The sequence below is a fragment of the Anguilla anguilla genome, chromosome 14 (genome assembly GCF_013347855.1).
Source record: "Anguilla anguilla isolate fAngAng1 chromosome 14, fAngAng1.pri, whole genome shotgun sequence".
Taxonomy (NCBI): domain Eukaryota; kingdom Metazoa; phylum Chordata; class Actinopteri; order Anguilliformes; family Anguillidae; genus Anguilla; species Anguilla anguilla.
The window spans coordinates 30,835,282-30,850,258 of record NC_049214.1 but is presented as its reverse complement, the minus strand read 5'-3'; the positions used below and the strand labels follow the sequence as shown (position 1 = coordinate 30,850,258).

Sequence of the window (14,977 nt, the reverse complement as noted above, 5' to 3'; positions counted from 1 at the left end):
GAAGAGGAAGACAAAATGGAGATGGTTAGAAGAGGAAGTGGAGAAGTTTGGAAGAGGAAGAGGAATTGGAGAGGTTTGGAAGAGGAAGACAAAGTGGAGAGGCTTAGAAGAGGAATGGGAAATGGAGAGGGTAATAAGTGGAGGAGGAACTGAAGAGGGTTAGATGAGGATGTAAAGAGGGTTAGAGGAATAAGAGGAAGTTAAGAGGGTTAGAAGAGGAAGTGGAGAGGGTAAGAAGAGGAAGTTGAGGGTTAGAAGAGGAAGACAAAATGGAGATAGTTAGAAAAGGAAGTAGAGAGGGTTATATGAGGAAGAGGAATTAGAGAGGGATGGAAGAGGAAGGCAAAGTGGAGAGGGTTAGAAGAGTAACAGGAAGTGGAGAGGGAAAGGACTGACCATGTCTTCAAATCTGTATCCTGGTGGTAATGTTCTCTCGTCCTCCCCACACAGAATTCCCTTTTCACTCGTGACACCATGCTGGGACATGCGACACACACGTGTGTTACACACTTCCAGGGCACATGGACACACGACACACACATGCACGCATACGCACTGCACAACGTCTCGCGGCCTGCGAGGACTGGTACGCACTCTGTCGACGCAAAGTCAGCATGCACCCCCTCACAAGCTCAACATGATCACTTAGGCCAAATACTCTGTGACACACGTGAACAGATCGCACAGTTCACACGCGTGGTAACACGTGCAGTCACAGCACACACGTGTTACAGTATCCCATCGCAACAAACTTTGTAGAAACTACGGACACACCCGATCAACTAAACACAATCCATCACGCTACTAAAACACACCATAACAAACACATAGAACTACTCATCAGATTAACAATACTCTTCCTATACACATAATTAATATGCACACACTCTATCACCCAATCAGCACACTACACATACTATCAAAGTGAGATGTTACACATTTGAAGGTACCAATAACATGTGGCAAGGCACAGTAAACACACAACAACCAATCATCATTCTCAATTATTCCCTGTTGATACACACAACCAACATGAAGTACCTAAAATTACTGTGGTGAGCAAACACTCGGCACAAATGGACATGTGGACGCACAGCAGACACACACTTTATTCCACAGACAGACAGACAGACAGGCAGACAGGCAGACAGGCAGACAGACAGACAGGCAGACAGACAGACAGACAGGCAGACAGGCAGACAGGCAGACAGACAGACAGGCAGACAGGCAGACAGGCAGACAGGCAGGCAGACAGACAGACAGACAGACAGGCAGACAGACAGGCAGACAGGCAGACAGACAGACAGGCAGACAGGCAGACAGACAGGCAGACAGGCAGACAGGCAGACAGACAGACAGACAGGCAGACAGGCAGACAGACAGGCAGACAGGCAGACAGGCAGACAGGCAGACAGACAGACAGACAGGCAGACAGGCAGACAGACAGACAGGCAGACAGGCAGACAGACAGGCAGACAGACAGACAGACAGACAGACAGACAGGCAGACAGACAGACAGGCAGACAGACAGACAGACAGACAGGCAGACAGCGAGCTCAGTACCTCCGTGACCTCGGGGCCTGTGTAAACTGGTGCTGTGGGGGCCGGGGCCTCGGAGGGCAAACTGTCAGCAAGAGCGTCAAAGGGGTCCACAACAGGCTTCTACACACACACACACACACACACACGCACACACAATAAAAAAAACACACAGCAAACTGAGGACAATGCACCACACTGTACCGCCAAGATGCAAAGTGCAAGGGGGTGGGTCAAGAGGCAGGGGGTTGGGGGGGGGTGGAAATGCTCACATCGGCTGATTTTGTGACAGGAATGGGTACCACCTCCACCTGGATCTGCAGGCCAGAGTGGGACAGACTTAACACAGGGGAAACCGCTGTGACTTATTGGAATTGATTTTCAAGGCCTTGCACGGTTCCTCCAGCACTGTTATACGCAAGCTTGTAAGTCACTCTGGATAAGAGCGTCTGCTGAACACCAAAATGTAAACTTAAATGTATAGATGTTTCGCAGTACCATCACTGTGCTAGCCAGTTAGCCACTTTGGTTTTGTCTCCATCTGCATATTCAGGTTTAAATCGAAGTTTTATTTCTTATGATAAACTCGCTCAAACAATACATTTGTAAGTCATGGAATGTTGCCTAGTTGGCCAGGTGCAGCTATGGACGTTGGCTAGTTAGCTAGCCGACTAGCTTTCTATGCTTGCCTCATGACCCAGCAGTTTTTCCCACAATCTTGCCAAAAAACTATCAATCTTTATAGAAAGAAAGGCATATTGACCTGCAAGAATAGATTTGCAAAGTGGTAGTGTCAACAACAGTGGTTCAGCAGTTCAACCACAAACTACTTAAAGGAATGAAAGAATAAGGTATTGGATTGTCCTTCGCTGTCATATTTGAATATTTTCAGAAATTCTGAGAGACAGTCTCAAACACGTAGTACATTAAAAGGGTTCTGCATGTAAAAGTGGGAAACATTCCTAAATCTAGATTAGAAAGGCGGTTAGCAGACTACAGTATATGTTTAAAAACTGTGGAGGAGAAGTTACTGACTGACAGGGTGCCTAAACTTTATCACAGACCATATTTAATGCTTTATCTTTTTTTTTATCTGTCAAATTTGGCAAATATATAGTACTAGTGCATTAAAACTTACTGAAATATATCATGTTCAAATTTGTTCCCTGCAGAAGTTGTTAACTTTTCATTCAGAATATCAACAAAACAAGCAATTTGATGAGGGGTGACCAACATTTTGCATACCACTGTACACTCTTACTTCACATTGTATTAATCATATAGTACGCTACAAAATGAATGATGATTTATAAACTCTATTGGTCCTACACTATTATATGATGTTCTGCAGTAACGTCTTCGTTCTTGTGCAAATAATTGCACAAACGATTGCCAAAACTTCTTGGCAAAAGCCAGTTCTGTTTGTTCATCAGGTAGAACAAACAGAATCTGAACAAAAACACAGGAATGCTTCTCACAGAAAAAGCAGACTGGCTAGTTCTCTGAGAACGGTTCTCTGAGAGGCAGGTGGGTAGCTTGAAAGTAGCAAGAATCAATAAATTATCCAATGTACAGGACCGATGACAGAAGATAACCCAACATTTTATAAAAACCCGGAAATGTTCTTCTCGGTCCAACTACAAGTTAAAAAAACAGAACATATATATTGTTGATCATTAGCAGGGATATTCTACAGTAATGGCCTACTTGCAATCCATAGACGACAGTGGCTTTTGTCCAGTCATCTTCCATTGTCAGGAAAGTTTTGGAAATTTCTTGCGAGTCACAAACCTGTAGCTAACCTCACACACCCAATCTCTCTATGAGCTGTCTGGTTTACTGGTCAGAGATGGCCCATTTATTTTTAGAGGATGATGAAGTGGACCACCGTGACTCAAAACCGAAACACAAAGGTACCCCCATTCATCCTCTGTCCAGCGTGTATTTGCTTAGGTACCTTGGACCCCTCTTGAGGCTTCCCTGGCTTTGGTTTCCCCTTCAAGACGTCAGCTGCTCCAGCTACAGGCTTTGACGGCTCCACTTTGCTCAGAGAACTGGGCTTGGGCTAAGAACACAAGTGTGATTAAAACCAGCCCACAAAAGAGCCTGATGAAGCTCAGCACCCAAACCCTACTGCATGAGTAGGGGACCCCCAGTTGAGGAAACCAAAAAGGACTTCAGTAGAAAAAAAGAGTCTGTTAGTGAAGAAGGGAAGATGATGACAACTGGCTGATGATGGATAAGAAGTGGAGATGAGGCCAGGTGATACATACAAGACATGCCAGTTATTAATTGGTGAACGGGGTTTTGTCCAAAAACAAAGGAAGTGTGATGAAAACCAGCCCAAAAATGAGCTTGAAGAAGCTCGGCACCCGAAAACCACAGCATGAGTAGAGAAGGCCCTTAACGCAGAAAAGACCCAGTAGTGCAGAAGGGAAGATGGTGAGTTTCAGACAGAAGATCCCTGCCCGTCTTTTTCTCAAGTCTCACATTCCATGGATGAATAGTGTGAGTGAAACGATGAAAAAGAGGATGTGTACAATTAAAACCAGCCCAAAAAAGAGCTTGAAGAAGCTCAGCATCAGTAGAGGACCCCCAGAGCATGACACCAAGAGAAAAGACCCCAAGAATGCCAAACTGAAGATGAGGTCTGAACAGGAGATTCCTGCACATCATCTCCTCAAATTGCCTAAGCTTATACTTCATGGAGAATCACATGCAATTGTACCCATGAGGTTACGATCAAGAAGAAGATCGGATCAGAACGCCAAGGCCGGAAAAGGAGACTGAAAGCATGGGTGGAAGAAAGGATCCCTAGAGGTTAGCTTCTCCTCACATTCTGCTCCTAATGAAGAGTAGTAGGACACAGACTATGACCAGGAATGTGAAGCAATGATCAAAATGGTGGCAAGGTCAAGAAAACAAGGCACTGAAGTTTTGAAACAAAGGATGATGCAGACCACCGAGACTCAAACCCCAAACACAAAAGCCCCCCATGTATTGTCTGCCAATGTGTAGTTAGCCAGGTACCTTTGTCGTCTCTTTAGGAGTCACTTCCTCTGGTTTTCCCTTTTTGGCCGCAGCTTCAGCTGCAGCGGCAGGCTCACCTTTCACAGGCTTCCCTTTGGTCGGTGAGATGGGTGAGCTCTAACAACACAAGTGTGATTAAAACCAGCCCACAGCAGCGCCTGAATAAACTTTGCACCTGACTCTCAGCAGAATGAGTAGAGGAGCCCCAGAGGGGGAAAGCAAGAGAGAATTTAATGAAGAAGTGGCCAAAATAATGCAGAACCTGAACATGATGCTGATTGGGCAAAGGATCCCTGTTCTACTTCTCCTCAAATCTCTAACTTGGATCCTTAAATGTGCAATTTCGAGCAGAAAGAAGAGTGCGAGTATACCCATGAAATGATGCTTGTGAGTAAGATCGTATCAGAAATTTGAGGACACAGGAAAAGACAGACAGAAAAAGATCCCCTATAGTCAGAGTTTCACCAAAGCCACCATTCTCTTCCAATGGTAGCGCAGGAAGATACTGAATATGAGCACCGAAAAGAAGCAAGAAATGTGATTAGTTCAAACGACAAAGATGAGATGGGAAAGTCATTAAAAGAATGATGAGATGAACTCGAACCCAAAACCCATAAACTAAGGTCCCCGTGTATCCTTTGTCCTGGGGAGGTTAGCTGGATACCTTGGGTGATTCTTCAGGATTCACTTCATATTTTTTTTTGTGACTGCAGCCTCAGCTGTTTTGTCTGCCTTGGCTGCAGCTGCAGGTTTTAAAGGCTCCCCTGTGCTCAGTGAACTGGGTTTGGTCTAAGAACACAAGTGTGATTAAAACCAGCCCGCATGAGAGCTTGATGAAGCTCAGCACCCAAACCCTACTGCATGAGTAGGGGACCCCCAGTTGAGAAAACCAAGAAGGAGAAAAGTGAAGAAAAGAGTCCACTGGTGTAGAATGGAAGACGATGAGAACTAGTTGATGATGGATGGAAACAGAGATTAGGCCAAGTGATGAACAGAAGAAGTAACAGTTGTTAATGGATGGACTGGAAAGACCACAAAAGCTCAAACCCCAAATGCAAGTGGTCATAGTTCTCCACCCTGCTCCGGTTTGGCTGGATACCTTGGGTGACTCTTTTGGCTTCACATCCTGCGGTTTTCCCTGGTTGTCAGCCGGTTTGGCTGCTTTGTCTGCTCCGACTGCAAGCTTCGCAGGCTCCGTTTTAGCAGGCTCCCATTTGCTTGAAGCGATGGGTGTGGTCTGACAACACAGGCATAATTAAGACCTGCTCTGAACAGAGCTTGAATAAGTGTTTCACCACAACCCCTCCCGCCCACACCCCCACGGCCGCACACCCAGAGAAGGAACAGAACCCATCCAAAAAGGGGGAAGCTTCAACAGAGAGGCCAACCCAGCAAGAGATGCACCGAGAGCTGGATAGAAGCTTGAGTAAAGAAACATGACTTGGGTACATTTCTGTATACTGTTCTCCTGATTCTAATGGCTTGAGATAAAACAAAGGACAGAAGATCCATGAGGCAGTGAAAACAAGATAAATCCCACCAAGACATCAAGACCCTTGGAGAGGCAGCAGCTTAAAAGCCCATGTTGTTTAATCTCAGCACACATGCAAAATCAGGCGAGCTACCTTCGGGGATTCTTTCGGGGTCTCCTTGGGGCTTGTGGCCTGGACTGCAGCTCCAGCTGCAGCGTTAAACGGCTTGGCTTTAGAAGGAGAGGCAGGTGCCTTTGCCTGCTACAACCAGAAAGTGGTCACAGGTTTTACACACACAACACAACTTCTAAACTGAAAACTGAAGTCCTCGTAGACAGAATGCACTTCCACAACCAGAAAAAACTTTTGATTATGATCCTCCAAATGTATGAAATAAACAGGAATATTTAATGAGAAGAACAGGTCATTAAACCCACCTAAGCTTATTTGCCTGTTTGTATAGAGTCACCAGCACTGTGTCAACACTGATGTTGACACTGCATTATGAATGTTTAAGATGCTGATGGGAAATAATCATAAAGAGATCCTGGAGTCAAAGATATAGGCAAGGGCTAATTTAAATATCCTGCTCATATAGCAAATTGAAATGGCCCCCAAAAAAGTGAGCCATTTTCACAAAGACAAGACACAATTAACATCCACAATTTTCTGGGTAGAAAGGTAACACAAAATAACAGCTAAATTTTCATACCCACTTTTCTTTTGAAACCGGCAAAGTGGACAGCGATACAAAAAAATAAGTCGAGTGGCAAGGAGAACAGAATTAGGATGGATGAGGATGAACCCGTCAATAGCACATCATCGTGCAGAAGGAAGGTGAACGGGAAACATAAGAGAACGCGGATGCAATGGAAAGTAATTGTGATGAGATTACAAGCGGACCTGAAAAGGGCGGTCCCCCCCCCCCCCCCCACATTGAGAGGTAGGAATGCGATGCATTGATCGCATGTCTCAATGCAGCCCAAGCAGGAGGGGATTTCAGCAGGACGTGAGAAGCGGTTAATCCAAGGGAAAGAGGTCAGGGGTAAGAGTTCAGAGGTGAAAGGTGTTTAAAGAGAAAGGTCCTGAGAGAGAAGCGTGGGTTAACAGAAGATAAGACCGCAAGGGAAGATTGCCAGCGAGTGAGCGGTCTACCTTGGGACTTTCTTTCGGAGCTGTCGCTGCCCCTGGGGTCACCTGCTTCACTGCTGCAGTAGCTGCAGCGGCTGCTCCAGCTGCAGCAGTCGTTGCAGCTGGCTTAGCAGCCGCAGCTGCAGGGGACGTGGCCGCTTTCTGTAAATGCAAAAGGAGCGTGTGCTTTTCAATGACCGCCCCTCCTCAACTATGATGCTGTTTCCTGCTAATACAATGCCTATGCTGGCATGAGAAGTTATTTACAGCAACAAAATGGCGGGTCATTAAGAAAAAAAAATTCCATTAGAACGATACACAAACACATTCACACAATTTTCCATATTCAGTCCGCATTTCCATGCAAATAACATTGTGGATACATTGTGAATCATTTTGTGAACACTGAGAAATTATACGTACATGAAAATGGCTGTTTAATTTATTACATTATCGGTCGTTATGGAAATGGACATTTGGACATAAATGGACATAAATATCAACCAATCACTTTGATGTGAACTGCATAGTATTTACTCAGCATCATTCTAGGGAAAACATGCCAGTCTTGTCTTGCACGGTCTCACAGTAGTTTGAACTGGTGAGAGCGACATAATCGGCCTCACATCAAAAGTAAACCAGCACCCAGTTTTGTATATATGCTAATCAGGCCTGGATCAAATACGCATTATAACACAGTAGCGGTTTACAGCAGATGCTGGCAAAACGTGAAAATACTCCTTTAAATCCCTGAGAATTTTCAGTGACACATTGCAAATCAAAATGTACAATGATATGAAAGAAGACTCTGGCATAGAATATTGGTGGAAACAGATCTATTTTGAGACTAGTTAACAATCTGCCAGAATTGTTTACAGGTGTGTAAAGGGTCACGGTATTTCAAAATAACTATTTGATCCAGGTCTGGGGAATTCACAGACATTCTTTCTGTTCTGTTCCTATGGACTCCCACTGGCGCCTGACAAATATGCTACCCAGGGTTGCCAATAACACAATGTACCATCACCATGGCGACCCCAGGGCTAAGCGACGGACTGCACTCTGAGATTTACAGGAGCCGCATTTCAGAAAGTGAGTCAGTGGGTAGGGGGCCGATCTCCCGTGGCAACGAGCCCTGCCATCCAGTGTCCAAGCGCATCCACCATCTTCATAATTAGAGGAGTTTTTATATGGCCGTCATTCAACATTAAATATCACTACACCCCCACCCCAATCCAATGGATTGGTCTACCTTAAACCGAAGGTATGCATTTAGGAAACTGAGGCACCAGTGTCACAGTGGAAAATTTCTTACTCTCTTCCTCAAGAATGTTACAATGTTCAGTAACCCCGAACAGTGATGCATGGATGCCTGAACACAAACTCCCTGCAAAATGACAGATTGTTTTCCTATTTCCATGTGAGCGTTTAAAGCAGGGGTGTCCTATTTTATTCCGAGAATATTCGGACACCCGATTCTACTTTTCAAGGTCTTGATTGAAGACAACAATTAATTGAATAAGTTGAATCAGGTTTCGTAGCGCTGGGCTAAAACAAAAACCCACACTGGCCCCGCCCTTTTCGGATAAGACAGGACACCCCCTTGGTTTAAAGCATGTGTAGTTGGCTGCACTTAAAAAAAAAAATTTATTATTATTATTCTTTTTTTTTAGCATTTTACCCTCCCAGACACTCCCATTACAATACAGGCATTTTGCAGACACTCTTATCCAGAGTGACTTACACAACTTTGTTTACGGTGTATCCAGTTGCACAGCTGGATATATGCTGAAGCAATGCAGGTTAAGTACCTCGCTCAATGATACATTCGCAGTGTCCTACTGGGGAATCAAACCTGTGACCTTTCGGTTACAATACCAACTCCTTGCCCATTACACTACACCGTCTCCCAAAACGGGACACTGCACAGCAAAGTGCACCCTGAGCTGCACCCCATTAATGCTTAAAATCCCCTGGGATCAGTGCCGCTGTGACATACATTACTTTACATTTATTTGGCAGACGCTTTTATCCAAAGCGATGTAAAATAAGTGCATACCAAAGGTCATTGGAACAACTACAAAACACAGGCCCGATAAGGCCCAACACTCATTTTGTACAGTTATTCATAGCCAAGAACACAAAGTCCAGTTCACACAGTGAACATTACTCTGACTTAACCTATGCTAAGCCAAACTAGGGGGCACTACAAGCTACAAAAACAGGACGATGATACAAAGTACAATAAGTGCTGGAATGGAGTCTTAGTCCCGGCACAAAGGGCTTCCTTGTCTCTTCCCTGCAGGCGATGGATTCGCCTTTTTGCTTTGAAACACAGTTTTCTGTTAGCGCAACGGCGCAGATGACTCCTCACTCTCACAGCCATCCAGCCGCTAACAGCGAAAGTCCCGCTAAGCGCTCGATACGCGGTGCTGACCCACTGACTGACTCACACAGGCCACACTGACGTTTGGAAGAGCGCGGGGGTAGGGGGGGTGGAGTGTGACGTTCGCTGCGTCTCGCCGCGTCTGCTGTTCCTGCGAAAAATCGATGCGGGCGTGTGAAACGCGGGTCACCGGGAAAATTACGTAACACGCTGACGACTCGGGCGTGGCCCTGGCCTGATGACATCGTTCCCAGGAAGAAGGGATTATCTGATGAGGCCAGTGGGGGCGGCCAGTGGCGGTAGTCACAGGGTGGGGTGGGGTGGGGTTTAAAACACTGCATGACCACACCTACGCACACAGAAAAAAAGACCCTTCCAGACAAAAAAATGTTATTAGAAGGTCACCAATTAATAATGTCTCACTCTCCTCACACTGATATTTTAATTATTGACACCTTGCGAAGAGGTCACTTGGTGGTCACATTGTGGGGGAAATAAATCATGTCACCCTGCTGGAACATTCCGCCTCTTCACACTTGCCTGTCAAAGTTCAGGCCACGGTTTTTGGTAAAAGGGGGAGGGGGCGTGGCAGGAGGGGTAGGGGGTTTTTCCTGGATGTGTTCACACGTGCTTCTTCACTCCATCTAACCCGAAGTTCCAGCCAGGGCAGAGAACAAAAGTGTGGAAACAGCAGAGTGATCGAACAGTGAAGGGTTCTGGTGGGTTTCCTCGCGTTAAAACATTTCTTTCCCGCAGAAGGGATATTGTCGAAGGTGACAATGCGCCTCATCATCAAAGCACAACAAGGCAGAGATCGAGAGATTGTTGTCCATGTAGTCAAGGCCCTTCTCAGGCACCTGATCGGAACCCCAGTCATGCATTTACGGAATATCCTGAAACAACGTCCGAGATGGAATGTAATTCTTCTATCATCTAACCCGAGCTGATACTCTATTTTTCATGGAAGACTGCCACTAAATTCCCCCCGCAGAATTCCACACATTGCTACATGCCACATCGCACACAAGGCCGTACTGGACACATGCGGTGGACACAACATCCTACGAAGTCCCTGTATATTCCCGATAACATTTTGCAGCTCACCACCTGTAGATACGTTTGTTTATTAGCAGATTCATGAATCACTCGGCCTTGTATCTGATAAGTTCTGCATTGCCAGCTTGAAACACCAGTTGCTTCTGTCCCCATTATAAGCTGTTCACTGCACACATATGCAGATTTGTTTTTTTTTTTTGCATTAATGCATTTGATTTTTGCATTTGTAAAAGCCAACCTATATTATTTGTGCTTATGTATGGAATCACTGAATTGTCCTTATGCGGTATGTAATGCATTTAAAAAGTTAAAAGGATTTTTTTTTTTCCGGAGACATGATAGACATGACAATGCTTTAGGCTACTTATTCAATGTTAATAACAAATATTGCATTAAAACAAATGAATTCAAAAACTCCCCAAAAAAGTTACAATACACTATCAATTCAGAAACATGCAACTTATTTTGGGATTCAAAGGGTTACAGTGCTTTTCCACTGTGCATATTCAGGAAAGGGGCGGGGCTACACCCCCAGCCCGAACAGGAGGAAGAGCTGAGGTTTCTTTTCCGGCCTTTTCTGCTGCGCAGTTGGCACATAAGTCTGCCTGTTACCCAAAGGCTTTTTAATAACAGGCCGGACAGGGGGATCTGCGCAGCTCTCCCCTGTAAACCCCTTTCCATACCCTAGTGAAATCCTGCAGTGATCACAGACAGTTTTAAAGGAAATGTCTATTCAAGAGTCGGAGAAAAATGATTATGTAATGTGGTTTGTTGAAAATTCTGTGGTTTGTTGGCATCTGCAGCAGTGATTTCAACATTTCAGCTGCATCTAAACAGTTTGAAGGGTTTTCTGTATTCTGTCCCAAGTTTAGAGAGGTTAGGATTATGGCTGGGTTTACAGTATTTGTCCCTGGTTTGAACAGGTTTGGAGGTGTTTGGAGAGAAGAGGTTAGGGTTGGGGTTGGTGTATTTGTCCCACTTTTGGAGATGTTTGCAGAGAAGAGGGTTTGTACCTCAAATTCAGCAGGCTTCCCAGTGGAAGCCAGCCCCACTGGGGCGGAAGTGGGCTGTTTTTGTTGAGACTGCAGACAAAACAGAGAGACAGAGAAGGAGGGAGGGAGAGAGGGAGGAGGGAGGGGAGAGAAAGAGAGGGAGAGGGAGATAAACATTATGGACAGCATCAATACACTGTCAATACACAGAGAAGAACACTTTTCAGTCAGGGCTACATTTCATATTCATGCTCTAAAAAAATAAAACAATAAAAAATGGTTGTCTTTGTTCATTCATATAAAGCTTTGATTCCTAATTGTGGCAGCAGCGATATACCTGTAAGGTGGAAAATGTACAGGTACAACAGGGAAGCAAAATAATTCACCCTTGATTGAAGATTTTTCCTGAACGATTTTATATCAGAACTAAATAAACCTCCCCATCTTAGTTAGAAGAACTCTACTACTAAATGTCACTAAATCTTAGTTACTAATATATTTGATATAAAAAAATACTTTAGAACAAAAAACAAAACAAACATTAGTAGCCAGAACACTGAGGATTTATTTTCAACTATCACTATGGCCTAGTTGATTTTTTTTGCAAAAAAATCAAAATCAAAGAAGCAAAATCAAAAAAGCAAATTGAAATGAAAATGATGAAAAAGGGTGATTTTAAAAAACTGGTGATGTTTTTTTAAACAGGTGATGCCCCTTTCTGAATCAGTGAAACACAGGTTCAGAACAACAAGCACCAGTGGAGGAGGAGCACCGCTGCTCATATTATCAGCACCAGGAGAAGGGCAGAACATTTCAATAACCTTATCAACGAGACTCAAAGTTTCAGGGTCAGTCCCAGGGACATTGTAAACAAGAAACATCTAATTTGACCAGTATTCAGCACAAAGTAGTTTCCCACCCTTTCACACAGGCCGCAGTCACATTTTCGGCGGAAAAAATGAGGAATGCTTTCACCGGCATCTAAAGGATTAAAGTCTTTGGAAAAACTTGCAGTACTTGATCCAGGTCAGATCATGGTGCATACAGAATTGGAAAAAAAACAAAAAACAAAAGAATGTAGACGACTAAGAACAATGCCGTCAGAACTAGCCTCCTCAGACAGCCAAAAATTGAGTTATAGATAGGCATACGGACACAGTCATACAGGGCGGTTTTTAATCAGGCTAACCGATAACATACCATGAAATTTTCACATTGTTGCTTCAACCTAACCATGAGTGCATCTCATCATTTCAATAACAATAGTCTATTACCAGTCTGTGTACAGTTTTGTAAACTGGAGGAGCACTGCATTTCACTCTTATCCTGAGAAGCTTACACAGATTACACTTAAAAAAAAAAATTTTAACATACAAAACATTGATACAGCAGGATATGTTACAGAGGCAGCAGCGTAGTGTAATGGGTAAGGAGTTGGTCTTGTAAGCTAAAGGTTTGATTCCGCAGTAGGACACTACCGTTGTACCCTTGAAAAAGGTACTTAACCTCCATTGCTCCAGTATATATCCAGCTGTATAATTGGATACATGCAAATAAAAAAAATATATATATATTTTTTTTAAGTTCTGTAAGTCGCTCTGGATAAGGGCGTCTGCTAAATGCCTGTAATGTAAAGTAATGAACTTAAGGCTAACTGTGCTGCTCAAGGGTATATCTGTGAATGGCTTGCAACCCAGCGGCTGCAGGTGCGATTCCTGGGTAGGACGCAGCTGTTGTGCTCTTGAGCAGGACGCTTAAGCAGCACTGCTCCAGTGTACATCCAGCAGCATAAAAGGGATACGAAGCAAAACAGCTGAATGTTGTGCTGGTTGCCCTGGATACGAGCGGTGTGCTGAAGGGCGGTGACGTAATGAAGTGACATAACTTCAGCGCTCCTGCTGGGAACCAAACCAAATCCAGCTCCCTCGCCATTACACCGCCGGGCCGGGACCAATACGAAGGCTGCGGCGAAGAGCAAGGGAGTCAGGAAGCTGTCGCTTTGTGTTGCATTGACATGCATTGACGACAAAAATCGTGCACCGCACCCCTTCCACACCCCTCTCCGCCCTCTCCTACCCAACCCTCTCTCTCTCTCTCTCGCTCTCTCCTGACGGGCTACCACACCCATCCATCTTGAACTCAGCACAGCAAGGTCTGCAAACAGGTGCCACTACTTTGGCCTGTCCTGACACCAGCAGAACCGTACAGCTTGCCAAACCACACGCCCAGACCTGGGACAAGCACGCATTTACAACACGTCAACTTGGAGAAAAGAAAAATGTTTTCAATCCATCCATCCATTATCTATACAACCGTTTATCCTGGGCAGGGTCACGGGGGGTGCTGGAGCCTATCCCAGAATGCATTTGGGCGAGAGGCAGGATTACACCCTGGACAGGCCACCTATCTATCACAGGGCACACACATTATTCATGTTTTCAATGACTTCTTTTTTTTTTAATTATTTTTTTTTATAATAAATTTTTTCAGCAACTAAAAGATAATTTAATTCTAAAAATTAAATTCTAAATATTGGTAAAAATGGATGTAACGGTCCATAGACTGCAGAAGTTTTACCAGTGTTATGGGGGTATCAGTGATTCAGACAGCGGCTTGATCCAGACAACTTCCTGAGGGATAAATGCGATGAAAAGACCTGGTCACCTCCAGTGTCAGCCATACCCTTTGAACAGCAGGTTTTTTGGAATGTTTTTTTCCTCAAAATTCTAAGTCAGTGTTCTAGAACTCCATTGGTTCCAGATTTAATTGGCAAAAAAAAAAAAAACGTTTTCTCCCTCTCCACCTTAGATAATGTGTGGCGAGTGGCAAAATGGCTGCCGTGCATTTCTCAGGTGGGTGTTACTCATTGGTGGTGGGTGTGGGTGAGTTCCCACTCATCACTATAAAGCACTTTGAGCATTGGAAAAGTGCTATACAAATGCAATTACATATGAATTCCTTTCAATTACCAGTAGCGACTGTTAAACAACAGCATTAGAATGTTCAGTTAAAACACAAACGTGACCTTACCCCTTAATGGGTTTAACCGCTAAAACAGGGCTTGGGTGGCGCTCACGCAAGGGCGAGACCCGCCCAAGCCCGCCATTGTTTGGTGTGACAGTGTTGAGGGTGCCTCCCTCCCTGCCCAGCTGGTCTGTGGGTATTCTTTCCATCGCTAGGTGATGCATCAGTCCTGTCACCACCCAGGAGCAATGGGTTATTTTTAACCACCCCCCCACCCCACCCCACCCCACACTCAACCCTGCACAGACTGGATCCTTAATAGCCATAAAAGCATCAAGGGTGGATCTATGGGCAAATAAATCCCTGTTAATGCACTTGGTTGGCCACCATTTATAGACTGCCCTTAA

At 44.6% G+C, this 14,977-nt stretch overlaps 1 protein-coding gene across 33 annotated transcripts in view; it reads right to left on the bottom strand.

The window, feature by feature from the left end:
* Window positions 1–14,977, bottom strand: part of cast (calpastatin) — a 71,740-nt gene that overhangs the window by 19,226 nt on the left and 37,537 nt on the right. For 10 of the 33 annotated variants that reach the window (XM_035392367.1, XM_035392366.1, XM_035392336.1 and 7 more), the window contains 9 exons: window positions 11,628–11,696; window positions 7,197–7,334; window positions 6,195–6,302; window positions 5,669–5,806; window positions 4,570–4,686; window positions 3,497–3,604; window positions 1,812–1,856; window positions 1,564–1,662; window positions 397–477 (listed from right to left, as the gene is read on the bottom strand). In XM_035392367.1, coding sequence (XP_035248258.1) covers window positions 397–477; window positions 1,564–1,662; window positions 1,812–1,856; window positions 3,497–3,604; window positions 4,570–4,686; window positions 5,669–5,806; window positions 6,195–6,302; window positions 7,197–7,334; window positions 11,628–11,696 — 903 coding nt within the window. The remainder of the gene's footprint in view (window positions 1–396; window positions 478–1,563; window positions 1,663–1,811; window positions 1,857–3,496; window positions 3,605–4,569; window positions 4,687–5,668; window positions 5,807–6,194; window positions 6,303–7,196; window positions 7,335–11,627; window positions 11,697–14,977) is intronic. The other 23 variants (XM_035392363.1, XM_035392368.1, XM_035392341.1 and 20 more) reach the window with 22 other exon arrangements.